We start from the raw sequence: 27436 nt of genomic DNA on the forward strand, positions 1-27436 counted from the left end.
CGGCTTTTTTCTTTTTTTTTTTTTCCCCGACAGCCGGTGTGGAGAAGAAAGGAGAAAAGAAAATATTAAAAAAAACAAGAGAATTGAAAAAGCGGGGAAAAAAGAAAAAAAAAAAGAGAGAGAGCTGCGAGTTGACGCCATTTTTCACCTGAAAGTTGTCTTTTTTTTAATATTTTCTCCACAAATGAGAGTTGGTTAGAGAGTTTAGGGAGCTGTCACAGGAACAAAAAAAAAGGGAAAAAAAGGATAAAAGAAAAGAAGAAGAAAAAAGAAAGAAAGAAAAAAAAGGGTTGGAAAGACGAAGAAGGACTAAACTCCCTAATTACCCCTATCCCTAACCAACCCCTCCTGAACCCTGAAAAGCAGAACAAGGAGAAGAAGAAAAGAAGAGAAGAAAAGAAGAAAAGAAGAACAAGGAGAATGACGTCGCGACATCCTCGGTCTCGGCCCGACGGAAAGCGATTTTCCTCTTCAATTCATTCTGCTTTTTTCAATACTCTATCTATTCTCTGTATGTGCAGTGCTTCCAGTCTCTGAGGTGCTTCCAGTAAAGGTATAAGTAGATTGGTTGATCAGCTGTAGATACTCGTTAAGTTCATCTGGTGGCCATTCCATTGAGATGAAATAAATAATAATAATAACACAGTGAAGTACAGAGTACAGAGTAGTTAAATAAATAATAATAATAACACTAACTAATATAAAGCAGGGAAGTCGATGGCGCACGGAGAGTCAGTTTAGTTACATGCAGTCAGTTTAGAACAAGCGCAAAAGAGAAGAAAAGAAGAAGAAGAAGAAGAAGAAGAAGAAGAAACAGAGGGAGTTTTGCAGCTGACACAGGGGGGGTTTTGTCGATTGAAAAGATATCTCCTCATCTTCGACTTTTTGTCTCGAAATCCCGACTTCAAATCAAAATGGCTTCAGATCAGAGCAGCAGGACGACCAAGTTACTCGCTTTTCCTCGAGTCTTTTGAGTTTGAAGCTGCTCTCTCTCTCTTTTTTTTCTTTTTTTTTATTAATTAATTAATTTATTTTACCTCTTCTTCTGTTCTAGACGGTGGTCTGTCGTTGGGGGTTCCTAAATCTTCCGGCGCTGTCGGGGAACGGATTCGAGTCATCGTGAGACGGAGAGTAGATAGATTCAGTAGAGCAGAAGAAACGGTAAAAAGCAGGATATTATCTCAGTTTTAATCAGTAAATAGTCTTATTCTATTCTATTCTATTTCTATATCCATTTCTATATATATACAGAGTAGTCCGTATAGTCTGTATATTCTATATATTCTGTCGGTAAAGCTATATTTTCTAAAACTCAACTCGACTCGACTTTACCCCACCTTTTTCGCATCATCGTCCATCATCGACCGCCGCCCGCTCTTTTTCTCTTCTTCTTCTCTTCTTCTTCTTCTCTTCTTCATCTTCTTCATCTTCTTCTCTGCTTCTTCTCTTCTTCTCAATTCATCACATCATCTTCATCTCAATTCATATTTCCTCTCAATTCATATTTCTCTCAATTGACCGCTCTCTCTCTACCCTTTCACTCCCCACCGGGAGGCTACCGTCGAACCTCCCGAAAGGAACCCTCTCCCCTCTTCTTCGTCCTGACCATCGCACCATGGCTGCCTCCAATCCACCCGTCTCCGTCGTGCCCGAGGAGGCGATCGACGACGTCGTCGAGGACCACTCCCCCTCCAACTACGAGCACTCCGTCCACCGCAGACTGCGCGCAAACTCCACCATCATGCAGTTCCACAAGATCCTCGTCGCCAACCGCGGCGAGATCCCCATCCGCATCTTCCGCACCGCCCACGAGCTGTCCCTCCAGACCGTCGCCGTCTACTCCTACGAGGACCGCCTCAGCATGCACCGCCAGAAGGCGGACGAGGCCTACATGATCGGCCGGAGGGGCCAGTTCACCCCCGTCGGCGCCTATCTCGCCGGCGACGAGATCATCCGCATCGCCGTCCAGCACGGCGTCCACCTCATCCACCCGGGCTACGGCTTCCTCTCCGAGAACGCTGAGTTCGCCCGCAACGTCGAGAAGGCCGGCCTCGTCTTCGTCGGCCCCACGCCGGACACCATCGACGCCCTGGGCGACAAGGTCTCCGCCCGTCGCCTCGCCATCAAGTGCGGCGTCCCCGTCGTCCCCGGGACCGAGGGCCCCGTCTCCCGCTTCGAGGAGGTCAAGGCCTTCACCGACCAGTACGGCTTCCCCATCATCATCAAGGCCGCCTTCGGCGGCGGTGGCCGCGGCATGCGTGTCGTCCGCGACCAGGAGTCCCTCCGCGACTCCTTCGAGCGCGCCACCTCGGAGGCCAAATCCGCCTTCGGCAACGGCACCGTCTTCGTCGAGCGCTTCCTTGACAGGCCCAAGCACATCGAGGTCCAGCTGCTCGGCGACAACCACGGCAACGTCGTCCACCTCTACGAGCGTGACTGCAGCGTCCAGCGCCGCCACCAGAAGGTCGTCGAGCTCGCCCCGGCCAAGGACCTCCCCGTCGACGTCCGCGACAGCATCCTCGCCGACGCCGTCAAGCTGGCCAAGTCCGTCAGCTACCGCAACGCCGGCACCGCCGAGTTCCTCGTCGACCAGCTCAACCGCTACTACTTCATCGAGATCAACCCCCGCATCCAGGTCGAGCACACCATCACCGAGGAGATCACCGGCATCGACATCGTCGCCGCCCAGATCCAGATCGCCGCCGGCGCCACCCTCGAGCAGCTCGGCCTCACCCAGGACCGCATCTCCACCAGAGGCTTCGCCATCCAGTGCCGCATCACCACCGAAGATCCCACAAAGGGCTTCCAGCCCGACACCGGCAAGATCGAGGTCTACCGCTCCGCCGGCGGCAACGGCGTCCGTCTCGACGGCGGAAACGGCTTCGCCGGCTCCATCATCACCCCGCACTACGACTCCATGCTGGTCAAGTGCACCTGCCACGGCTCAACCTACGAGATCGTCCGCCGCAAGATGCTCCGTGCCCTCGTCGAGTTCCGCATCCGCGGCGTCAAGACCAACATCCCCTTCCTCGCCTCCCTCCTGACCCACCCGACCTTCATCCAGGGCACCTGCTGGACCACCTTCATCGACGACACCCCCGAGCTCTTCGCCCTCATCGGCAGCCAGAACCGCGCCCAGAAGCTCCTCGCCTACCTCGGCGACATTGCCGTCAACGGCAGCAGGATCAAGGGCCAGATCGGCGAGCCCAAGTTCAAGGGCGCCATCAGCATGCCCACCATCGTCGACGAGGCCGGAACACCCGTCGACGTCTCCGTCCCCTGCCAGAAGGGGTGGAAGCAGATCCTCGACCAGCAGGGTCCCGCCGCGTTCGCCAAGGCCGTCCGTGCCAACAAGGGCTGCTTGATCATGGACACCACATGGCGCGACGCCCACCAGTCTCTCCTCGCCACCCGTGTCCGAACCGTCGATCTGGTCAACATCGCAAAGGAGACGAGCCATGCCTACAGCAACGCCTACAGTCTGGAGTGCTGGGGCGGCGCCACCTTCGATGTCGCCATGAGATTCCTTTACGAGGATCCCTGGGACCGTCTCCGGAAGCTTCGCAAGGCTGTTCCAAACATTCCGTTCCAGATGTTGCTCCGTGGAGCCAACGGTGTCGCCTACTCTTCGTAAGTTGAATCCAAAGGGGAAAAAAAAAAATATTAAATAAATAAAAATAGAAAAAATAAAAGTAAAAATAAGATCCGGCGCTAACTGATCCCCTAGCCTCCCTGATAACGCCATTTACCACTTCTGCAAACAGGCAAAGAAGTACGGTGTCGATATCTTCCGTGTCTTCGATGCCTTGAACGATATCCACCAGCTTGAGGTCGGCATGAAGGCCGTCCAGGCCGCTGGAGGTGTCGTCGAGGGTACTCTCTGCTATAGCGGTGACATGTTGAACCCCAACAAGAAGTACAACCTCAACTACTACCTTGATCTTGTCGACAAGATCGTCGCCCTCGGCACCCATGTCCTCGGTATCAAGGACATGGCGGGTGTGTTGAAGCCCCAGGCAGCCACCATGCTCATCGGAGCGATCCGCAAGAAGTACCCCGATCTTCCCATCCACGTTCACACCCACGACTCCGCTGGCACCGGTGTCGCCTCCATGGTGGCTTGCGCCTTGGCTGGCGCTGATGCCGTCGACGCCGCCACCGACAGCATGTCCGGAATGACCTCCCAGCCCAGCGTCGGAGCCATCCTGGCTTCCCTCGAAGGCACCGAGTGCGATCCAAAGCTTGACATCCGAAACGTCCGCGCCATCGACTCCTACTGGGCTCAGCTGCGCCTCCTCTACTCTCCGTTCGAGGCTGGCTTGACCGGACCCGATCCCGAGGTCTACGAGCACGAGATCCCCGGCGGCCAGCTCACCAACCTGATCTTCCAGGCCCACCAGCTCGGTCTCGGGACCCAGTGGGCCGAGACCAAGAAGGCGTACAAGCAGGCCAACGACCTTCTCGGCGACATCGTCAAGGTCACACCTACTTCCAAGGTTGTTGGTGACCTTGCGCAGTTCATGGTCTCCAACAAGCTCACCCCCGACGACGTTATCGCCCGTGCCGGCGAGCTCGACTTCCCCGGCTCCGTCCTCGAATTCCTCGAGGGTCTCATGGGCCAGCCTTACGGCGGCTTCCCCGAGCCCCTTCGCTCCAAGGCCCTCCGTGACCGCCGGAAGTTGGACAGCCGCCCCGGCCTGCACCTCCCGCCTCTGGATCTCGTGAAGATCAAGGCCGATCTCAAGGAGAAATACGGCACTGCCACCGAGTGCGACGTGGCCAGTTTCGCGATGTATCCCAAGGTCTACGAGGACTACCGCAACTTCGTCTCCAAGTACGGAGATCTCTCCGTCCTCCCGACCAAGTACTTCCTCTCCAGACCGGAGATCGGCGAGGAGTTCTCCGTCGAACTTGAGCAGGGCAAGGTGCTGATCCTCAAGTTGTTGGCCGTCGGGCCGCTCTCCGAGCAGACCGGCCAGCGCGAAGTCTTCTACGAGATGAACGGAGAAGTCCGACAGGTCGCTGTTGACGATATCCTCGCGGCTGTCGACAACACGAGCAGGCCGAAGGCCGATCCCAACAACAGCAGCCAGGTCGGCGCGCCCATGAGCGGTGTTGTGGTCGAGATTAGAGTCCACGATGGATTGGAAGTGAAGAAAGGAGACCCAATTGCCGTTCTTAGCGCTATGAAGATGGTAAGTGGATCTATTCATATTGGGTGTTTTTCAAGTTAAGGGGAGAGTTATTTAACTGACTTGTGTGTGTTATAGGAAATGGTCATCTCAGCACCACATCATGGCACCATCTCCGGATTACTTGTGAAGGAAGGGGATTCTGTGGATGGACAGGATCTTATCTGCACAATTCACAAGGTGTAAAGCTAGTGTTTTATTTTTTTATTTTATTTTTTCTTTTTGTTCCTTTTTTATTTTTGTGTATGTGTGATTGACTAGACTAGTCCCTGGTGATGTTTATATTTGTTGTCCAATGTCGGCGGCAAAAAGAAAAAATATTATGCTCTTGGAAGAACAAAATTTGTTTTGGCATATTACCTCTTTTACTGTTTAGCAAAGAAGTGAAAAGAGTTTTCATTTTGAGACTCTTTCTTTTCTCCCACCCTTCTTGCGCTGTTCCTGGATATTCTCTCTTATGATGAGATGGAATAGCAGGCCTGGTTGACAGTCTAAAATCTAGATCTTTGTAAGGATTCGCCGGCGAACCCCTTACACCGACAAACAACATTCACGAGCACACATGAAAGGCAGCCACTGCATGAACCCCTTAATGGAGGCCAGTGGCAATCTTGTTTACCGTCGTACACAGTTGCTAGAAGAATATAAGACTTTTACCTTCATGTATTCCTTTCTACATACAATTTGTACTAGAGATCTATTGCCACGCTGATCCGCGAAGTACAATCCTCACAGTTTGCGCAGTGGTTGCCTTTTATATGTGCTTGTGAGCATGTGACTTAGCATCTCACAAACATATATCCATTCCCAACATCTCACAAGCAGCTTCCAGCCTTTATAGGCAGTGTTGTTCATTAGTGTAAGGGGTTCACAGGTGAATCCTCACATCCTCAGTAATCTTAATGTCTGCTTCTTGTTGATTGATATTTGAGAAGCAGTGCCATCACTTCCTTGCCACTGTATTTATTCCCTGCAGCTGCTTTGAGCACATTCTCAGTGATCTTAATGTCTGCATCTTGTTGATTAAGAAGCAGTGTCATCACTTTCTTGCCACTGTACCAATTCCTTGCAGCTGCTTTGAGCACCTCCTCAGTGATCTTAATGTCTGCATCTTGTTGATTAAGAAGCAGTGCCATCACTTTCTTGCCACTCTTCTCATTCCCTGCAGCTGTTATGAGCACCTCCTCAGTGATCTTAATGTCTGCTTCTTGTTGATTAAGAAGCAGTGCCATCACTTTCTTGCCACTGTACCAATTCCTTGCAGCTGCTTTAAGCACCTCCTCAGTGATCTTAATATCTGTATCTTGTTGATTAAGAAGCAGTGTCATCACTTCCTTGCCACTGTATTTATTCCCTGCAGCTGCTTTGAGCACCTCCTCAGTGATCTTAATGTCTGCTTCTTGTTGATTAAGAAGCAGTGCCATCACTTTCTTGCCACTGTACCAATTCCTTGCAGCTGCTTTAAGCACCTCCTCAGTAATCTTAATGTCTGCATCTTGTTGATTAAGAAGCAGTGCCATCACTTCCTTGCCACTGTGCTGATTCTCTGCAGCTGCTTTGAGCACCTTCTCAGTGATCTTAATGTCTGCTTCTTGTTGATTAAGAAGCAGTGCCATCATTTCCTTGCCACTGTACCAATTCCCTGCAGCTGCTTTGAGCATCTCCTCAGTGATTTTAATGTCTGCATCTTGTTGATTAAGAAGCAGTGCCATTACTTCCTTGCCACTCTCTTCATTTCCTGCAGCTGTTATGAGCACCATCTCAGTGATCTTAATGTCTGCATCTTGTTGATTAAGAAGCAGTGCCATCACTTCCTTGCCACTGTGCAAATTCTCTGCAGCTGCTTTGAGCACCTTCTCAGTGATCTTAATGTCTGTATCTTGTTGATTAAGAAGAAGTGCCATCACTTCCTTGCCACTGTTCTGATTCTCTGCAGCTGCTTTAAGCACCTCCTCAGTGATCTTAATGTCTGCATCTTGTTGATTAAGAAGCAGTGCCATCACTTCCTTGCCACTGTGCTGATTCTCTGCAGCTGCTTTGAGCACCTTCTCAGTGATCTTAATGTCTGTATCTTGTTGATTAAGAAGAAGTGCCATCACTTCCTTGCCACTGTTCTGATTCTCTGCAGCTGCTTTAAGCACCTTCTCAGTGATCTTAATGTCTGCATCTTGCTGATTAAGAAGAAGTGCCATCACTTCCTTGCCACTGTGCAAATTCTCTGCAGCTGCTTTGAGCACCTCCTCAGTAATCATGATATCTGCTCCTCGTCGGTCCAGAAGAAGGTTCATCATGCTATAATGGTGCATTCCTGCAATCTTTTCGACAATATCACCTGAAATCTTAAACTGTATACCCTTTTCATGTTCCAGTAAAGCTTTTAACACTCTTCCACCATAAACTGCAGCTGCTGATAGACAATCTTTATCAAAATCATCTTTAACTTCTGGTAGTTCCTCATTTAACAGTAATTCTGCCAGCCATTTAATGTCAAGTCTAATTGAGATTTCGCTCGCCCGAGGAGTAGGCAAATAATTTGGAAACAATCTTAAGTATTTGTTCACACTAAGCCATACTTGTGCGTTAGGGTTAGGGGGAAGAATCGTCTTTAGAAAATCCTTGATGGAGTTATGGCAATTTATCTCAGCGGCTGCCTCAATGTGAGAGTACCAATTGGTAGCAGCATATTCCAACAGTGGATATTTTTGCTCCATTATGTTCTTCTTGGCTAGCCTAAACTCATCCAATGACAGGTATGCCATGGTGATATGGGTCAGAGCCAGCCGAGGGTGGATTCCTATGAGGGGCTGGAGGGGGTTGTGACTCTCAAAATAGTCTTTGACAGACTGATGTATGAGAAATATCTTGCCTCCAATGACGTCAACAAGCATGCCAAAGTCTTTGTGTACCTCATCTGGTGTCAGGTGTGGCCGGTCCTGAAGGCAGTCCGTGTAAGTCTTGTACTTCTTTCTAGGATCGATAGCCACGGCGTCTGCTAGAGTCTCGAGGTCAAGAGGGTATTTAGCATATACTACCCAGGCCAAGAAGCGAGCGCTGTCAATATCTTCTTCCAGTGCCCGTCCAATGATGACTTGGTACAGCTCATCCAGGTCTTGCGGACTGTTCTTGATTGTTTCCGTAATTCTTTTAAGGCTCGGCAGTTTGATTGCCCTAATCCTCCTAAGGACGACCTCAAGCCAGAGAAACGTATCATTGGCGCCTTGAGACAATTGAGTTTTAATTGTTTGTTTCATATCGTCATTGAACTTCTCTTCTAAACCCTCAAGCCGGGAGTTGATGAAGAGGTTGAGATCATGGGGATGGCACCGAAGGATCCTGTGTGTCGCCCGTTTCCACAGGTCAAGTATATGCCTTTCCGGTCTTGACGTGCAAAACAATTTCAAAACAACGGACGTTTCTGCTGTGGATTCAGGGTTAAAGTCCTCAATCAGTTTCGTGATCAGCTCATCCATTTCGTCTTTGTAAACATCCAGGCCGTCGATGACACAATAGACACTAGCGTATGCATTTTCTCGAAGTAACTTCCTAAATATATGTAGTAATGTTTCGAATGGTGCTGAGAAGAAACGCTCGCTGGTTCTTTGATATTCCGAAGGAAGGAGTTGAAATAAATGCCGCTGATTTTCACAGAGTTGAATAATCAGTGCCCGGAGAACTGATCTCGCGTTACGTGAAACTTCCTCGTTCTTGATGTTACAAAAATAGTATATAATTTTGGTAGGAAGTAACGTCGTTTGCGGTATTCTGCTTTCAAGATGTCCCAAAACAAAATTCGACAGTACTGATTTACCACGACCGGGCGGTGCAGTCACAAGAAGGCTTTCCGATTTGTTTGAGTCCCTCCATGATCTAAAGTCCTCCATGTGCAGGCTTGCTGAAGACAGGTGACGCTGGACGATCACATTATGATCTGTATCTTCTGTCTGATTGAGCCATTCTAGAGTTCCTTTCTCTGGTTTGGCCAGTTTGGATGAGTTCCTGAATGATGTATATGGCGGCTGATTGAGATCATTCCAAAGATGCTGCTGTTTAGGTGTGAGGCCTAAAGCTGTACATTAGTGCTAATACTTGATACAGTCTATGTAGGCCTATCAATTACATACTATCCTGTGAAAACCGCTTGGGAACCTCCTGACTCGCCTCAGTGACAAGTAACTTGAGCTTTTCCTTCACAATGAGGTATTCCTCTTGGCTCTTACTTTCGTACTTCACAAGACCCGAGTGGTCGGTGTTGAGAGGAATGTTATTTTCGTCAGCTACCGCGGTCAAGCCTGTGCTGGTCGCCGACTTCTCTGTGACCATAAACATCTTCTGACCGGTCTTGGCCAAGGTTCCGTCAGGCTGAATCTACAGTACAATTATTAGTGTCCGCATTTTTTCTTTTCTCACAGGATATCTTAACTTGTATGGTTGGGCTCAGTTTTCGCTCGAAGAATGATATTACTCGATACCGGCCTTTACAACTCTCAGAGAATTGGCCGGAAATTCTCTTTAAAAACGGGGATGGTTCCGAATCTCTGTCAACTACGAGATCTCGTATCAAGCCTTCATTCGGCTGGCCTTTGACGATACTGCTTAGCTGTTCATTTCGCAATCCAAGATTCGGAACACCGAAGAGAAGCAATCCATAGCAAGCTGTGCAGAGCCTGTGGTTTTGTGGATCATCGAATTTCCTGCTCGCACGAACCAACGCCTGTCATACAGTAAGAGTCGAGTAGCTGACGGCCAAGACAAGTAAACGGCCTTACCTCTTTGATCAGCAAACCTCCTAGGCTATGGCCGATAAATATAATGGGACGGCGATCTGTCTACCACAGAATGAGCCATGGTTTTCACACTCCTCAATCTCACATACCATATCCGCACGGAAAGCTTTTACTGTTTCTAGAAAGCGGGTTCCTAGATCCTCGATCGAATCCTTAGAGTCGCTCCCCTGAAGTGTACTGTCGTACCCATACAAAAGCACTCGGATGTCTGGTATGTGGTCTGGAAGATAGTCGCGAAGCCAAAGGTCGTTGTTGCTAGATGACTTCCAGGAGCCAATCGCATGACTCCCAAGGCCGGGTACAGCGATCACACTGTGAGATGAGTGGCATACGTGAGCGACGTACAATTTTTTCATAGACTGAGGTGCCTACTCAACATCTGCGGCTCCGCCTGTCTCATAAAGCGGGGTGATTCCATAGAACTTGATATCGAAGCGGTACTGAAAGCCAAAGCTCGCCCGGTGTAGTCGGGTAAGTAATTCACTTGCTGGAATTGAAGTATAGAAGGTGGCAGTTCCACAAGCCACCTTCCGATCCCTTCGTACCAGGAGGTGCTGCAATATGGAAATTGTATCATTTTCCAAAGCTTGATCGCGCCCGATAATAGTTTCTAGGTCGCTCTTAAAGGCTGCGTGCGCCTTGTCAATGGGAACCTCGTCGACACGTAAGGTCAATGCCCTTTTGGGTTTCGGTGGTAATTTCCCGGAGGAGCGAGACGAGAGTGGATGGCACCAGATTGCAATTGCAAGGGCGATGAGAGCACTTATGACGATTGTGCTCTGATCTAGATAGGCCATATTGCCGGTCCTGGAGGTGCATAGACAAAAAGCAATGGCCTACTATAAACTGTGAGGGTTTTGACAAGGCAGACAGCATCAAGTGAGGTCGACTGGCGAAGGAAGGCTGAGGGCGGCAACCCGAAGCCACATTTCTGATTGGATAAAGGAAAGACTTTCAGGTGCCAGCAAAACAATCGCAGCCCATGTCGTAGGGAGAGGGAAACAAAAGAGTGAGCAAACTCGTTGAAGGGCCCTTCAATTATTCTCACACAGAGCGCTATTCAACCCTGTTGTTAAAGGCCTGATTTTTGGAGCGTCCTTCTGAAGATTCATGGAGCCGCCGTTTCCAAAAGAGTGCCAGCTCAGCACAGCGTTCGATCCCGACCCACATCGAGTGGCAAGCGAACCTTCAGCCAAAAACCTTCCGGGATATCCTGATATATCACTTCAGGATCAAAATGGGCTGCTGAACTTTCTCGAGAAAGAATACTGCTCGGTTGACCTGGATCGGATGGCGGGTAGGCTCTGGTGGATGTCAAAGCAGGACAGCGCGAATATTTCCCCCCTCCACCGACAGTTTGTAAAAGGGCGAACCATCATCGTAACCGAGGATCCGAAATTGCATCTGGTGTGGATCCGCGATCGAATATTTGTGAAACCCCTCCCCCGATATCTCACGTCGTACAACTTTTGGCGACGCTATTTGGGTAACGAAGCAGTCTGTACGCCTTGGAGCCGTTATAGCAGTGTCCGAAAGGCGGCTTTGGGCTATCTCAGGACATACTTCTATCTTGTAAGGTCTGAATCTGACTTCTATGTCGCGCAAGATCCAACTCTGCACCTCGTCCCGAAGGAGATTACCTGGGAACAATTCTGCTCGTTTACAACAAACCTGGGCGGGATCTCTAACCAGGATGTATCTGAGCGTTATGCCTACGGCGAGATTAGACTGACCAGGCTTAATTTCTACGCACCATTCCTTCTCGGAAAATCACATTTCCAGCGAGTTGAGTACCAGTACAGCGAATATTTTGCCCGCTTCTACGGGCCAACTTTGTTTCTGATTGGAGTTGCCTCAGTAGTTCTGAGCGCATTGCAGGTTGCCCTTGCTGTCCAACAGGTGGATCCCGTGCCGAATGGTCGAGCGCTTCTAGCGGCTTCTCTTTGGTCCAGCATAACGATGATACTCTGCTTCTTTGCTGTGCTAATAATCCTATTTTGCCTTTTTATATATAAAGTTTCGAAGGAGTGGAAGTACGCCATCCAAGACCGCCTCCGACTCCTGGAATCCAGGAAATGATTATCTTTGCACAAAGTTGGGGCAGGGCCGAACAAGTTCCGCGTGAGCGCAGCAGAAGATGAAGAGCCACGGAGGCGGGGCCGCGGCGATGGTCCCCAAAGACGATGCACGCCTCATGGCCATTATGGAGTACCAACGCCCGCACCAGTCAACGCATTCAATAACTTGTCAGCCCCTAGAACCACACACTCCTTTGTGGAACTTTTGCACCACAGGCTACCCGAGTCAGCTCCGTGTTGTCCTTTATATACCCCGCCTATTCCATGATGGTTCTTTTACTTTGAGAGTTTTCCGTGATTTAAGGATACCTGGATTGAATGCTTAGGGGATTTGGCTCGATACGGGATCGCTGGGGAGGAATCTGACCTTCGCGGCAGAGAGGTGTGGGCAGATGTGGCAAGACACTGGTATAGCAAGGTTGCTGATAAGTCTTCCCAGATTGGGAGAATGAAGCATCAACGTGCTGTCCTTTCCCGGCTCAATATCCTCCAGCAGCTGTTCTAACTATTCGAAATTACTTGTCTGCGTTCAACCATGGTGACCAGGAACATAATCTGTATGTACATAGGAGTGGAGGCTTGTCAGGGGGGATCCGTGGGTGGAGATATAGTTCAACCCAATGCCTTGCTTTGTTTCCTGTCTCAACAGACCTCTTGTAGCGGCGTGTAATTGGCTGGGAATGGAAGCAAATGTTACATGGAATTGTTTTCGAGACACTAGTCTCTATGTAACTAGTTAGTCTCCAGCTTCTCGGCTCGGATTTTCTTGATCCGATGCGGCGTTTAGGACTCTGCTTGTCATCTACGGAGTACTAAGCTACCTAAAGAGGTGGAGACAGTTGTCTTTGAGAGCCCGCATACGGATACAGGTCTGATAGGGGGAATGATTAGCCATGTGCGTCTGCTAAACTCGTCCCGCAGGTATTTATGCGTTGGTCATGCCGCAGGGTTCTTTGCGTGTGTGTGTGTGTGTGTGTGTGTGTGAGAGTGAGACACTTGAGCTTCAACTTACGCCCTTCACAACATCAGTGCTGACTCCGGTCTTGAATTGGAAGAGAACGATGTGGGGGGATTGGCATATCACGCGATTTGCTCTGGGGCGCGTGTGTAGGTATGGTACACGAAAAAATGTCGGAAATGCGTCCAGTCAGGATAAGGTTGTTCTTACAATATGTAGTTCTGCCATTTAAGACATTGCACCTTAAACGTGGTCCTGGGCGTTTCCGAATTACTGTCTGTCGTGGGCTGGATCAAACCACCGGGTCAGCGATTGACTTTCCCGGTGGCGATGAAAGAAGGTTGACCGGCTAACTAGCTCCCGATGTGTTTGACTGCTCCGTGGTTAACTAACTCGCGGGTTAGCTCGTCCCACATGCCCCGCAGGCTGACAGCGACCCTGTTCCATAGTGACTCCATGTTGTCATCCTAGTAGGTCGTCTTCGAGCCGCTCTCCGACAGGGTCTTCAAGGAGTGGATAATGAGTTAACTTCTCCGAAGATCTTGATGGAAAACCGGTGCCATGGACCAAGTTGTGTGTCGCCTATTGGGTCTTGGATAAGACATGCTCTCTCGAATTTCCCAAAGCAATTTCCGCAATGTGCGCCATGGCAGTCCGATGCGACGAGCAACCATTGACAAGTACTACGTGGGGAGCTCAGGAAATGGGGCGTGAAAGTCCGGGCAGTTGACGAAAGACCTTTGCAGTCTTCATGGCCCCGAAGAGTTGCTCGAGAAGATCAAGGGCACCTGCGTTTGCTGACCCTGCTGCATTTTCTGAGAGCTGGAGGATATTGTTGCAAGAACTTTCAGCCGGTACTTCTCGGTCTCAACGAGTTTGCTACTACAACCACCCTGGCCTTATGGATGGATCGTCAGGCTGCGGACGTGATATGGGGCTCTACTCTGCTTATGTTGAAGGGAGATTGGATCTGAAACTACGTGTCGCTCCATATAATCTCGCGCAGTGTCGCTGATCACGTCGGTTACTTTGCTCAACCTATGCTCCCTGAGCTCCCAGACATGTTTGAAGAGCTAGACCAGGCTCTACTCAGATTCGGTCGATATCAGCGAGGACTTTCCGTGACGTCCGCTCTGCAGGATGCTCTCCTTAATGGTTATACGGCGATCATAATCTTCTGCGCGCATTTGTTTGCGTTCTTTCGAAACAATCCAATTATAAACGAGACTTGCCGGGCGTGGAATAAGTTTCAAAAACGAGGTTCCAGCGGACATAGCGAAAATTCGACATTTTCAAGGCTACTCGACGAAGAGGCCAGTGTGGTTCGTCGCTCTGGAGAGACCAAAAAAGTGGATAAGGCCGAGCCCACTAGGAATCAACATATCTCTCAGCCGATTGCGAAGAGTCTTCCATGCTACGTGATACCATTTGGCCTGAATGTGAGATTTCTCGGTAGAAGCGATGAGACGGATGCTCTACAGGGAGCCCTCCATCCTCAAGATGATGGTGAACACCTCGAAGTCATGGTGTTCTATGGAATTGGTGGGGTTGGAAAGACGCAGCTTACCCTACACTACGCCAATCCTTCCATGAAGCTATACCATGGTGTGATATGGATACCGTCTGAGACTCAAGCTACAATGGCGCAGGCACTCTCAAAATTTGCGGTGAAGCTTGGCTTGCTACAAGCTGAAGGCCGCAACGATAACTATCAGTCCATACGAAATATGAAAGATTGGCTGAACACGGCGGGGAAATCTTTTCTCCTGATATTTTGACCAGCCAGCATGAAAGGGTCTATCATTATAAATTGTCGATCGCATTCGTTTGCGTCTAAACGTGCAATAGAATTGTTGCATCTCCAATCCTTTATGCGGGAAAATAGGTATAGATGTGTTGTACAATTTGCCTAGCTCACGACCGTCGAATGAAACTGACGCAGCGGCGGCAAAGGGGTTGCTCCGGTTTCTCGGTGGCCTATCCCTAGCTACGGTCCAGATAAGCGAAGTTATGAACGACCGAGGTTATTCCTATGAGGAGATCCTGCAGGTACACCAACGCTCAGCCACAAAGGCGTTCACGGGAACTGGAGCACCGGTACAATATGGACGTACATTAGATACAGCGTGGGAGTGTTCATTTGGAAAACTCTCTGCTGAGTCAAAGACATTGCTGAAGATTCTTACTTTTGACCTGGATCTTATCTCGGAGTCAATATTAAACAGAAGACTTGGAATTGCAGACACTGCCATGGAGATTCTGTTTGATGATTTTGAGTAAGCTCTGCTTCTCTGTGCGACAAATATAGGCTTACCACCAACAGTTTCGGGGTTGGTGTGATCGATCTTACGAGAGCAGCATCTCTGGTCAGTCGGCTATCAACACATAGAGCTATTTCGATCCATCGCCTCGTCCTATTTATAGTGTTTTCGCGGTTGACCACGGACAAGACGTCTACCTTCCTCAACTATGCGATCAGGATGCTATCTTCTAGCTTTCCTAACACCTGGAATGAGAGGGTTCGTAAACTAGGTCATGGCCGGGCTTCATGCGACAAATATAGCAAGATTCTCTCCCATGTCGGCTGGCTCATGGCATTAACTCGAGCGAATTTGCTTATCGTTACCAGTCCGGAGCTTCTTGCGGAATTAGTCTTCCGTGCCGGAAGGTGAGTACGAAACCCTGAAGTTAACGGCAGTATCAAGTACGGAGCATGTACCCTGACACGCCCGAATAAGAGAGCTCTGGGAGAATGAGCAGCTCATGACCGCCTGATCATTCTTTGAATTCGGTCTCCAGCTTAAGATTAGCGCGTGCAACTGCGAACTATGCACAGGCATATCACCTGCTAGGCCACATCGCACTGGATCTGGCGCAACCAAGCGCTGCACGATCTGTGTATCGACAGGCATTCAGAGTGAGAGAAGCACTTGAAGGGCCGCATTCACCCTCGGTGGCGGATATATATGGCGATATTGCCTGCAGCTATACCGAGCAAGGAAACGTTGCTGACGCTTTGAAATATATCCACGTTTTCAGAAACTCATGATGTTAAATGATTCACTCCTGATGACCGAAACGCAATCGATATACGCCATGATACACCACGGGGCAACCGGAAAGAGCACTAGGCGCATTGGAGTACTGTTGTAAGCTGCAAAATTTGATTGAAAAACAATTCGTCCAGTTCCAATCACTGGGACAGAGTGGAGACATCATCATTCTGTGCAGGATCAGGTACGGGTAAGGTCTGAGAGAAGAGGCCCGGCAGCTTGCTTGCATCCGAAGCGGTTGCCATGCGTCACAACTTCTTTTGAAGACAAAGGGCCTCGAGGTGTCTCAATGTTCTTAGCAACCCGAATGGCAGAAGCTGACGGTGAGGATGCCCTGGTAGCAAGTCTCTTGTACGCGGTTTCCGAGATGAGCCGAGGGATATCTAACATGCAGGGCCACCTCGCACGGTCGCTGTGGTTTCTGACCATGTAAAGGAGAGAAGTGGAGATCCCGTGGGAGCTGAACAACTTAGGATCGAAGCGGAAAGGGAGCGGGATAAAGTCGATGGAAACACTGCTAGCTCATTCATGAGCCTGGTACCATGGGTGCTCTGGTGATAGTAAACGGAAGGTATCCGGCTCATCGCGATAGCCCCCGGGCCCATGAGACGATATCAAAGACAGTGATGCGCGTTGGCCATCGCATTGACGGCCGGTCAACGAATACTCTAGGGCACCTGGTGTTGTGCTATGGCACGATACGAGAAGTAAACATGGTTGAATTCTCTCAAGTCCCACGGTGCTTGTGAGCTACTATACATAGTAGCCAAGAGAGGGAAAGGTGACAGTGTCGGAACTCGTTGGCCACTTACTGATGGCGCTGCTCGGCAGGGAGCATCAATGAAAGGCATCTCCACCACCTGATTGGCATGTGATGGGAATCCGCGTGGATTTGGATTGGATATACTCCGTACCTTACGGGAGAGCCTTCATTGCGATGCTTCGCCACATTGACATATGTCCATCCAAGTGCAGTCAGAGTCCAAAGAGTCGAACTTCTCCCTACTCCGCGGCTAACAACCCCCTGGCAATTGTTTATGATTTACTCCGTACGGAGTACTCCGTACTCCGCACTAGTATGTACAATGTTGCCACAATATACGGAGTACGGAGTAAGGTCTCAACCTTTGGACCTTACCGTGCCGGGACTAGTTTCACCAACCAAGGATCAAAGCCCCAGGCACGCCCGTACGGAGGATCCTGACAAACTCAAAACTGTAAACCTTCTGTGGCCCATAAACCAGGATCATGACGAGTCCGCCTACCCCTCCGTTCTCGGGAGGCTCAGCAACGCATCCGTCAGCACTACTCTGTACACACATTGTTATACATACGAAGTTCGTCCATAAACGTCCATGTGTGGCGTTTTCTGTTACTCCGTGCTCGGTACTCTGGAATCACCAGCCGTTGACCCAGCTGCCCAACAAACAAAGCTTTGTTCACAGGTCAAGCAAGGGGCTGAACGCTGTCAAATTGCTTGATGAATATTTTTTTCATCGGCACTTAGCTTGAAGAGGCTAAAGGTCAGAACTCTCTGGATCGGGTCAACTAGCTTCTTGGCTCTTGCTTCCCATGCCACTGGATCCTCCAAAAATGCACCGTCCCTTTCACTGAATTAGCTGGCTTCATTGGTCCAAACTTTGACACACCCAGGCCCCTCTTCCGCACGGAGGATGGAGGCCAAATCTGTGGCCAGGGCCAGAGACCCTTTGCCCCTCGTGTGAGCATCAGCAGTCATTCGATGGGCGCGGGGAGACATTTCCCCCAGGAACGAGCTGGCTGGAACATGTCTCATGCGGGGAGAAATACCTGTCACCGGTTATGTCAACGGGCGCCCGTTAACCAGCCACACTACTTGCCACCTGTTGCATCTCCTGATCTTCGAGAATTCCTCCCCCCGGCTCGGCGGTGGAGGCAGCTGTCTAGTCATGGTCCACAAGTTGGTGGCTTTTCCTCGTGATCGCAATCGTGCCTGGCGGACCGCGAGCCCGGTTATCGGGTAGTTGAAGAACGTGCATCATCCTCCCTGGGCTCGGGTTTATATAAACGAGCCTTTGCTCCCGGACGTAGGCCTCCAAGAGCCTTGCTTTTCATCCTAGATATCCCACGGCAAAAAGCATTCGTGACCCAAAGAACTTCCATCTAGCAGAGGAATCCCGTAACCAACCATGTTGGTTTCAACTCTTGTCCGCCTTTTATTATGTTCGGCCGCGCTATTCAGCAGTCACCTGGCTGTCGCTGTACCCGTCACGCCTGATGAGGTTGAGGTCGACTCATACGCCCTAGAACCCCCTACCGTCGCCGAGCCAGTCACGCCTGGGGAGTCCGGGGTCGGCATAGACGCCATTGAACCTCGACAAGCCGCCAACCAGCGACCAATTTACGCCATTGCCCATCGAGTCCTGACCGCCCAGGGAGTGAGAGATGCCCTCAAACACGGCGCGAACGCTATAGAAATCGACTTGTGTGCCTGGCGCAAGTGGAATACGTGGCTGGCAGACCACGACTGTGCAACAGGGTCCAGTGCTGGCGATTCCGCGGTTACGATGTTTGAGACCATTGTCGAAGAGCATAAGAAGGGGAAGGACGTCACTTTTGTCTGGTTAGACATGAAGAACCCGGATTACTGTGAACCTCGCTTGAATTGCTCGATCGAGGCCCTTAGAAACCTAGCGCGAAAAACACTGGAACCAGAAGGTATACGCGTCCTATTCGGATTCTACAAAGCTGAAAAGAGCCGCGCGTTAAAAGTGATCCGCGAGAAGTTGAATCCTTACGAAGCGGTAAGCTTGAGCGGCAAAGCTAGCGCTGTTTTGAAGGAGTATGAGGGCAAAGTGGCATCAGGGATCCCAGTGGCGCAAAGAGTGATGGACTACGGCTATTACAATCTCCGCTTTGAGTTTGGAGGCTGCCATGAGGGAGGCTATTACACCTGTACCGAATTGCGTCAAGGTGCCCAACTGCGGGATGAAGGGAAACTTGGGAAAGTGTATGGATGGACGAGCTCAAGCGGGCAGGTCGACCTCGTCAACCAGTTGCTGGGCACCGCCGGTGTTGACGGCATCATCTATGGCTTTGAAATGACTTACTACTATGACGACGTTCTCACCTGGAGAGCCGCATTAGATATTCTGACGTGGGTCAAGGAACATGGCAACACCCACCGTATGGCTACCAGAGCTGATCCTCCCTGGTAGTTCTAACAGTGTGAGGAGGTTTACCTTGTATTTATAGAAACTACTAGTATTTTTCTCGGTGGAACATTTGATTTTAATACTTTTTGGGGTAACAAAATACTTTCTATGATCTCTGCATTCCACTGATTTCAATTGTAAACGTTGCCAAGAGGTCTACCTATGGATGTCCCATCTAGGATGATATCAGATTAGTCTGCACTCTGGAGCACAGTGGCAGTTGACAGAGCACTCTGCAGTTATTCCCTCTGTACATGGCATGGAATATAGTGCCTTGTAAAAGGTTGCGTTAATTGGTGCTCCCGCACGCTTCAATCACACATTTGCGGTGTTTCAAACCTAACCCTTCCCACAAAACCATCCACAAAACTATGGAATGAAGAGCTTAAGCTTAAATATTCAAATAAGAAGTTGACTCCAGTTACAAGACTTTACATTCTTGGGAAATTTGCCATGGAGAAGAAAACGTGCATTCAATTGATGTCAAGCTCAAAATTCCACCTTCAACAATCTATTCCACAAGCCAACAAGCTTCTTCTCGAGTCAACTGTATCGCCAAACCTTGACCTGGAAGACCAGATGTAAGGATTCGCCCGCGAACCCCTTACAATCAAGAACGACGCTCGCGAGGCAAGGACCTTGCCTGCAAGATGTTGGGAGCTGATGTATGTGTTCCTGAGATGCTAAATCATGTGCTTGAGAAAAAACATAAAAGGTAGCCACTGCATGAACCTCTTATGAAAGCCAGTAGCAATCTGGCACAGAGTCATACCGTTGCTAGAAGAATATAGAGATCTTATCTTCGCGCATTTCTTCCTAATCCTCTCCCTAAGGAGAGTCCCGTTGCCACATTGACCCGCAAGTACAATCCGCGGCTGACTATGTAAAGAGCCACCAGCCCCTCTCAAAAAGATATTGAATAACTACCTATAATCCTACTGCAGGAGAGAGCAAGTAAGGTGTCCACGGTATAGGCAATTGTTACATTTTTGACCCCGGCCTGCGGAGATGCACTCTGCAAAGACTATGTTGCCATAGCCTTGCTGAGCTCTCTTGCAGGCGGAGTACTCCTGTCCTGGTGGAGGCTGCATCCCAGCCCAAGTCACAAGTCACAAGGATTTCCTTGCGGAGCTGGGGGCGAAGAGCCAGCTGATTTGGATTATCCAAACCAGATATTAACCCAGACCTTTGGATAGGCTTGCGACACCACGCCCTTTCACAGGTGGACAAAGGGGGGAAGACCTGGGAGGACCACCAGCTTGGCCCGCGAAGCCCCAGCAAAGAAGGCGGCCGGGGGAAGAGGGGTGAAGGTGGCCTGGGACCACCATTGTCGATCTCCCCGGTGGGGAGGGGTTGCTGGGTGGTCCCAGGCACCCTGCAAGACCACGACACCCCGCCAACCTGCCCGAGCGGGAGGCACCATAACCACAACCTAGAGAAGGTTAGCTGCGAGCAGAGAGTGTGATAGTGGATACTCACGTTGCTAGCCGAAGCCTGCGGGACCACAACTGCCGGGAGGGGATGAAGGAACCCTAATTCTGTCAGCACGCGAACCAATGCCAGCTCGCGGAAGAGCACCTACAGCTAGAGCTGGCGGAGAAGGGGCGGAGGCTGGTGGAGGAAGAGGGGGAGGAGCAATTCCCTAGAACTGTCAGTCGCGACTACATCCCAGCCTCTCAAAAGACCACTCACCGAAGGCCCAAACAATTCCTCCACAAAGGGGGGGAGGAGGAGACCGCGAGCCCCTAGCATGCGTTAGCCTTATCCAACCACGCGGAGGCAAAAGAATCCACGCAGGTAGAAGACTTACGCAGCTTGTGGCCTTGCAGCCAAGCAAGAGGAGATCTCACCGCAAGCCTGCCTCCCACATGAAGCACTGCTTGGAGCGTTCACTTATCTTGGTGATTTTAATGAAGGCTAGAGAAGGAAGAGCAGCAAGTGAAAGTGAAAGTGAAAGTGAGAGAAACCTTTCTCTTAAGCTAGTCCTCGTTACTTAATGTTGACGCGGAGCTAGTAGAATAATAGGGGATCTGTACAGAGTACATATTGTTGTGTTATTCAGGCTAGAGTTGTGTTATCTCTTATTGAGGCTGTCCTCTTTTCCTTAAGAGGAACTTTTTATTTTCCGAAGGGTTCTTTTTGTTTTCTACTCATAAAAGGTTTTTGATGATACAGCCACCTTGAGGGACCAAGGCTTAGAAGAGGCGGGGAGTCTGCAAGGATTTGCCCGCGAACCCCTTACACTGAAGAACAATGTTCAGGTAAGGAGATTGCCTGCAAGATGTTGAGAGTCACGCTGATCCGCGAAGTACGAATCAATTTTCTACTAGTTAAATATTAGAGCTCAAACCAACTCTGTAAAGGTCTGATTGAATTCTACGAGGATTCCACGAGTTGGACATCATGTACTGGATCTTTGGGAAGACTTGACGCAAACTCTTTTCTGATGAAGACAGGCTTCCCCAACTTTCTAACCCAAAAATAGGTATCATACTCATCAGACATTGTCTCGGAAGGACCTACGAGGCTACTAACCATATGCAGAAGCTATAGGAACCACAGAACATGAACTTGATAGATGTGCGTGCTCTCCCTCTTCCCCTCCAAAGGATTGTGGGATGAGAAGCAAGACAAAAACTCTGCATCAGATCAAAGAAGATCCAAGCCGCTAAGCTGGAGACTAACTACATAGAGACTAGTGTCTCAACACCACCCCCTAGGCTCCAGTGAGTACTGGGAGAAGACAAATTTCTAAATACATAAATCCAACAAATCCAGGATCCAAGCTGATTCAATAACCAAATAAGTGGAATATTTCTTAGTAAATAGTAAGCGGAAGTCCAAATTAGAGGTTGAGCTCCAAATCTGTTGCTGGTGTAATGTTGTTGTGGGTTATGCCACTTCCACCAGTGTTTGTGTCATCCTAATCAAGCAAGTGTGAATGTAGAATTCATGTTGTTGAGATTCAACATCTGTAAGAATTCTTTAAATTTTTGTTTTCCAAGTGGCTTTGTCAAGCTGTCTGCTGGATTCTCTATTCCTGGTATATGGTAGAGCTTTACCCTTTCCTCTTTGAGAAGCTCCTTCATGAAGAACCAATGCATATCCATCCACCTGGTGGCTGGTGTGTATGTTAGCTTGTGAGCTAGTGCTATAGTGTTTGCACTATCTGTATATATAGGAATCAGAGCTTTTGCTGGAAGATTGAGATCTTGTAAGAGCTTCTGAATCCAAAGTGCTTCCTTCATGGCAGAATCAAGAGCACAAAATTCTGCTACTGTACTTGATGGTGTGATGATCTTTTGGCATTTTGAGCTCCATGCAATGGGAGTTCCCATATAAAATAATATATATGCTTCTGTTGAGCATCCTTCCTTGCAGTCTTGGTGACTAGCATCCATGTAGACTTGTAATTCTGGGATTTCAGACTTTGGGGTGCCTCTGAGGGTTAGGCCTAGCATGGGAGATCCTTTCAAATAACACAGTATTCATTTGCTATATCCTAGGTGCTCTAGTGTTGGCTTTGTAGTGAATTATTGGAGTTTGTTGATGGCCAATGTAATATCAGAGCAGCTCTTTATTAAGAGCCAATTGAGAGCTCCAAGAAGCTGTTGCAGCCAGTTCACAATGCTTTCAGCAACTACTGAACTAGGCTCAGGCTCCTGTATAAGCTGTACTTCTTCTGCCATAGGGGTGGTCTGGATTGTTGAGCCACTCATGTAGAATTTGGCAAGAACCTTTTGAACATATGATTCTTGAGAGAGATAGATTATTCACTTTGTATGATCTTGTTCAATTTTGCAATCTAGAAATCTTGATAGTTCACCTAGAGATTTTATAGGGAAATGATTGGACAGCTTGTTTTTGAAATCAGTAACAGTTTCTTTTGTAGGAGCAGCAATAAGGGTGTTGTCAATGTAGATTATTAGTAGCAGGCCAGACTCTTTGTCTATGAATACACATGAATCTGTATTCTTTAGTAGCTTTAAACTAATCTTCATGAGAGCTTTTGTAAAGATCTCCTGCTAAAGATGTCCTGCTTGCTTCAGTCTGTACAGAGCTTGCTGAAGCCTGCAGACAAAGCCTTTTCTTTCTGTTCCAGTTGGAAGGCTCATGTAGATCTTATGGTGCTTAAGTATGGCATGCAAGTAGGCTGTAACTATATCAACTTGTTTGCAGTGCATATCTTCAACTGCTATTTTTATAAGCACAAGCTTGATAGCTGATTCAGTAACTACAGATGCAGCAGTCTTGTCAAAATTGAGGCCAGGGCATTGGAAATTACCACATATGACTCATCTAGCACAGAAGAAGATAATGTAGCTGTCAGCATTCACTTTCAAGTCAAAAACCCATTTGCCAGGTAGGATCTTAGCTGTAGAATCATTGAATCCATCTCAACTAGCTCTTAAGTATTGGCAGCTTCTAGCTTCTCAATTTGTTTTTCCATAGCACTCTTCCATTTGCTGGTGTATCCACTAGTTATAGCTTCTTTGTAGTTGCATAGAACCTTAACTTTGTAAGCTAGCAGGTCAGCTGTAAGATAGGAAGCATAATCTCCATATAGTCTTAATGATTTGCCTTTAGTTGTACAGCTCAATACACATCTTGTGGGCTGAGGGTTCAGCTCCATTGAAGCTGTAGGTTTGAGTTTGTGTGTAGGCATGGATTTAGTGCTCTGTCCCAGTTCTTCCAATGCATCTCTGAACATCTCATTATGGATTTGGCCCTTGATTGAGTTGTTGTTGCTATCTCCATTATATGGAAGCTCTGGCGTTTCTTCAATAGTCTCATGGACAGGTTCTTGAAATCTCACCATGCATTCAGGTGCTGAAGGAGTCTTCTGAGATGATGGTGTTATTATTTGAAGCTGTGGGCTGTGCATTTGCTTTTGCATTTAGAAAAGTATTGGAATCTCAGAATTCTCAATCAGGTTAGCTTCTTGAGCATGTGCCTCTGTAGACTCTTGTGTTGAAGCTGGAAGAAGTCTAGTAGCAGCTTGCTTTGCCACTCCCATAGCTTCCTGCTTTGGGAAGCTCAGAATCATAAAGGGTTCTGTAAATCTATCCTTTGGCTTAGGATCTTTCTTTTTTGGGAGATCTGGAATAGCATTGACATCCTCATTGAACTTGGCATTGTGTGTACATATAATTTTGCCAGTCTCCAGAATCCAGATCTTATAAATATGTCCATTCTCACCTTCATATCTGACTAGGTGACTGAGTTGAGCCCTGGATTTCATTTTATATGCCTTATTGTAGTTTGCTCTATCCTCTGGTGAAATATGTGTGTAGGCTATACATCTATAAGCTTATAGATGCTGTAGATTTGGCTTCTTTTTCCAAAAGAGCTTGTATGGCAATTCTCCACCTCTAGCTAGAGGAATCCTATTTGTAATGTAGCAAGCAGTTTGCAAGGCCAGATCCCAGACTTCTTGTGGAAGCTTTGCTTCTAAAATCATGACACAACTTATTTCTACTAAATAGCTGCTGATTTGTTCTGCTACACCATTTTGCTCAGATGTGTATGGAGCAGTCACTTTGCATTCAATTCCATGGGCTGGGGCAAATTTCTTCCTAAATAGTGAAAATTTGGTGCCTTCATCCATTTGTACAGTATCCATGTAGAAGTCTAGTAAATTCCTGAGCCTCTTGACATGCTTCTGGAGGCTATGTGAAGCTTCAGCTTTATTCTTGAGTAGTATAACCTATTTAAAACACATGCAGTCATCCACAATTATTAGAGTGTATTTGAAGGCTTGAAAACTCATTGGCTTTATGGTTTGAAGATCAATGTGGATCTTCCACCCAGAAATTGTAGACTGGATCTGTGGTGTTCAGAATATCTGCCATTTTGACCTTCCTAGTGCACATGCTTTGCAATGGAAAGTATCTTGGCCTTTTATTTTGATTTCCTGGTCTTTTGCTGCTTTTTGTGTGGTAGAGAATGTGCAGTGTCCCAGTCATCTATGGAGAAGCTGCAGCATGAGCTTCATAGTAGTGTATGTCTGTTGAATGGCTTTCTCTTGCTGATGAAGTGGCTCTGTCTCAAGAATTGTAACACCATCACTTTTCTTAGCATATCCCACTAGTTTGTGGTCTCTTTGTGTTTGCAGTGTGTGGTCTACTTCCATAAAGTAGAGATTCAACTTTTTAGTCAATTGGTTTGTGGAAAGCAAATTCATGCCTAACTTTAGGTTATACCATGCATGTATATAGATCTCATTGACAATGCTATCCTGGATGATGCATCTAACATGTACTATGCCACTACTCTTTATGGAAATGATTTCTCCATTTGAAGCCCTGTACCAATGTTCTGTAGTAGAATCAAAGCTAGTAAAGTAGACTTTATTGCAACAAATCAAGTGGCTGCAGCATGTGTCAACAAGCCAGGTTTCTAAACCAACAGCTCTCTTGAATACAGATGCCACTAAGCCAGGTCTGAATGCCATGCTGGTGAAGCTATTTTCAAATCCCATTATGAGATGATTTTCTCCTGTATTATCCTTAGCATCTTCACTGGAATTTGATTGCTGAGATTTGGATTAGCTCTGGTTTTTCTGTTCAGAATTCATGTGTCATCTTTCTTTGGGCCTTGATCTCATCTATAAATGTGGCTTTGGCTTCCATCCTTGATATCTCTTGTCAGTAAAAAGGTGAGGGCATTGTTGTATGGCATGACCTGGAGTCTCACAATATCTGCAGTTGTTACCTATTTTGCTAGGCATTTTTTTGTATAAGAATTTGACATGGTCATCCCACAAGATTCTCTTCTGTGGAGCATATTTCTGTATGATTTGCTTGTTGGAGGCAGTCTCTTTAAATTTGGTTTATCTGATCATATATATTCTGCTTGAAGCTTCCACATATTTCTTTGCCTCCTGCACAAGATTTCTCATATCCTCATATGTTATGTCACTTGGGTTTGTATTTTGAACTATTGATAGTACACTATCTGCATAGTTCTTGTTAATTGCTTGTACACTCTCAATTATCTTGTTAATCACTAGGGAAGAATGTAATGGATGAGGAGCTTGCAATGCTCTCTGGTATTATTCAAGCAGTACATCAAGATATTGTGTAACTGATCCATAGTTGTGTTGATATGTGTAGAAATAATTCTCTGCTGCATGAATGCATGTATTTTTATCAGGCTTTAGGCAGAGCTGCTTTGTGTAGAATATCATGAGGGCAGGATCATCAATGTTGTTTCTATAGTGCTTGCTGATCTGATCTCAAGCATCATCTTCTATGCTTAAGCTGAGCCATGTAGCAAAGAATATCATGGCACTTTGCCATTTGATTTGTATATCTTTAGAAGCCTCTGTAGGCTCTGGCACCACTGTATTGTATAGAATCCCCCAGCCATAGTGGTTTAGCTGCAACCTGACAATGTTTAACCAAGTATTCACATTTTTCTTGCCTTGTAGCATGGGGATTGACCAAATTGTTGTTCCAGTGATGTCTGTAACCATTTTGTCTGCTATATTGAAATTCCTTTTGATTTGGGGAGTTGTTTCTCTGAACTGGTGACCTGCAATGCCACCCCATAGAAAGCTAACTTGCTGTGTGATGCCTGCTGACTGTGAATGTGCACCCACATTGGTGCTAGCATCCTCCATATATTCTGCTGGACTCATATTTCTGGAGGTTGGATTGGGTGTTGAAGCTGAAGAGCTCTTCAGGTCAATGTTCATCATTCCATCAAGAGTTTTTCCTTTTTTGGCAACTCCAAAGGCTTCAAAGATTTCTAAAGAAGGGCTCAGAACCTCTCAGAAGGACCTACAAGGCTACTAACCATATGCGGAAGCTATAGGAACCACAGAATGTGAACTCAATAGATGTGCGTGCTCTCCCTCTTCCCCTCCAAAGGATTGTGGGATGAGAAGCGAGACGAAAACTCTGCATCAGATCAAAGAAGATCCGAGCCGCTAAGCTGGAGACTAACTACATAGAGACTAGTGTCTCGACACATTGACTTTCAGCCCCAAACGGTGTCTCACACTAATAAGTATGGGGTGGCGTTATAAATGATTTGGGGACAACCCCCCAAGTTGATAACTATTTGATGTGTCGAAGTCTTTTCTGTATCTTCTTTCTATTTACTTGACTCTCTCTATCTGGCGTCTGCGCGACTGAGTCCTGACTACCTGCACGCTGGCATACATTAAGCGT

The 27436-nt window shown here is 47.9% G+C and overlaps 7 protein-coding genes across 7 annotated transcripts; 4 read left to right on the plus strand and 3 right to left on the minus strand.

The window, feature by feature from the left end:
• The first annotated feature begins 1457 nt into the window (after positions 1-1457).
• On the plus strand, positions 1458-5610 carry CIMG_09573 (pyruvate carboxylase). The gene is made up of 3 exons (XM_001239951.2): positions 1458-3630; positions 3728-5195; positions 5271-5610. The coding sequence occupies exons 1-3, from the start codon at positions 1616-1618 to the stop codon at positions 5376-5378; spliced, it is 3591 nt and encodes a 1196-aa protein (XP_001239952.1). The 5' UTR covers positions 1458-1615; the 3' UTR covers positions 5379-5610.
• Positions 5611-6091: 481 nt separating this feature from the next.
• On the minus strand, positions 6092-11066 carry CIMG_09574 (uncharacterized protein; the record flags this gene model as incomplete). Its single annotated transcript, XM_001239952.2, has 6 exons — positions 10349-11066; positions 10066-10288; positions 9959-10018; positions 9613-9903; positions 9314-9557; positions 6092-9252 (listed from the first exon to the last, which is right to left on the minus strand). Exons 1-6 carry the CDS (start codon positions 10771-10773, stop codon positions 6092-6094), a joined length of 4404 nt encoding a protein of 1467 aa, XP_001239953.2. The 5' UTR covers positions 10774-11066.
• A 20-nt stretch (positions 11067-11086) lies between these two features.
• On the plus strand, positions 11087-12055 carry CIMG_12381 (uncharacterized protein; the record flags this gene model as incomplete). The annotated part of the gene is made up of 1 exon (XM_012358362.1): positions 11087-12055. The coding sequence occupies one exon, from the start codon at positions 11087-11089 to the stop codon at positions 12053-12055; it is 969 nt and encodes a 322-aa protein (XP_012213785.1).
• On the minus strand, positions 11941-13240 carry CIMG_13622 (uncharacterized protein; the record flags this gene model as incomplete). The annotated part of the gene is made up of 5 exons (XM_004444864.1): positions 11941-12363; positions 12422-12786; positions 12876-12925; positions 13067-13096; positions 13223-13240. 4 exons carry the CDS (start codon positions 13238-13240, stop codon positions 12570-12572), a joined length of 315 nt encoding a protein of 104 aa, XP_004444921.1. The 3' UTR covers positions 11941-12363; positions 12422-12569.
• A 294-nt stretch (positions 13241-13534) lies between these two features.
• CIMG_09577 (uncharacterized protein) lies at positions 13535-17440 on the plus strand. The gene is made up of 3 exons (XM_001239955.2): positions 13535-14726; positions 14926-15288; positions 15336-17440. Exons 1-3 carry the CDS (start codon positions 14053-14055, stop codon positions 15682-15684), a joined length of 1386 nt encoding a protein of 461 aa, XP_001239956.2. The 5' UTR covers positions 13535-14052; the 3' UTR covers positions 15685-17440.
• Positions 17441-17716: 276 nt separating this feature from the next.
• Positions 17717-19373, plus strand: CIMG_09578 (phospholipase D). Its single transcript, XM_001239956.2, has one exon. It carries the CDS (start codon positions 18234-18236, stop codon positions 19260-19262), a length of 1029 nt encoding a protein of 342 aa, XP_001239957.2. The 5' UTR covers positions 17717-18233; the 3' UTR covers positions 19263-19373.
• Positions 19374-20475: 1102 nt separating this feature from the next.
• CIMG_12383 (uncharacterized protein) lies at positions 20476-21011 on the minus strand (the record flags this gene model as incomplete). Its single annotated transcript, XM_012358363.1, has 4 exons — positions 20476-20691; positions 20739-20791; positions 20838-20901; positions 20952-21011. The coding sequence occupies 4 exons, from the start codon at positions 21009-21011 to the stop codon at positions 20476-20478; spliced, it is 393 nt and encodes a 130-aa protein (XP_012213786.1).
• Between the last annotated feature and the right edge of the window lie 6425 nt (positions 21012-27436).

The sequence above is a fragment of the Coccidioides immitis genome, assembly GCF_000149335.2.
Source record: "Coccidioides immitis RS genomic scaffold supercont3.5, whole genome shotgun sequence".
Taxonomy (NCBI): domain Eukaryota; kingdom Fungi; phylum Ascomycota; class Eurotiomycetes; order Onygenales; family Onygenaceae; genus Coccidioides; species Coccidioides immitis.

What these genes read in the sequence shown, in the direction of transcription:
- CIMG_09573 (XM_001239951.2), top strand. Translation starts at nt 1,616, where the DNA reads ATGGCTGCCTCCAATCCACCCGTCTCCGTCGTGCCCGAGGAGGCGATC. An exon ending in AACGGTGTCGCCTACTCTTC is followed by an intron (nt 3,631 to 3,727) that starts GTAAGTTGAATC and finishes CTGATCCCCTAG; the next exon opens with CCTCCCTGATAACGCCATTT. An exon ending in TTCTTAGCGCTATGAAGATG is followed by an intron (nt 5,196 to 5,270) that starts GTAAGTGGATCT and finishes TGTGTGTTATAG; the next exon opens with GAAATGGTCATCTCAGCACC.
- CIMG_09578 (XM_001239956.2), top strand. Translation starts at nt 18,234, where the DNA reads ATGTTGGTTTCAACTCTTGTCCGCCTTTTATTATGTTCGGCCGCGCTA.
- CIMG_09577 (XM_001239955.2), top strand. Translation starts at nt 14,053, where the DNA reads ATGCTCCCTGAGCTCCCAGACATGTTTGAAGAGCTAGACCAGGCTCTA. An exon ending in GGCCGCAACGATAACTATCA is followed by an intron (nt 14,727 to 14,925) that starts GTCCATACGAAA and finishes CAATTTGCCTAG; the next exon opens with CTCACGACCGTCGAATGAAA. An exon ending in ATTCTGTTTGATGATTTTGA is followed by an intron (nt 15,289 to 15,335) that starts GTAAGCTCTGCT and finishes TACCACCAACAG; the next exon opens with TTTCGGGGTTGGTGTGATCG.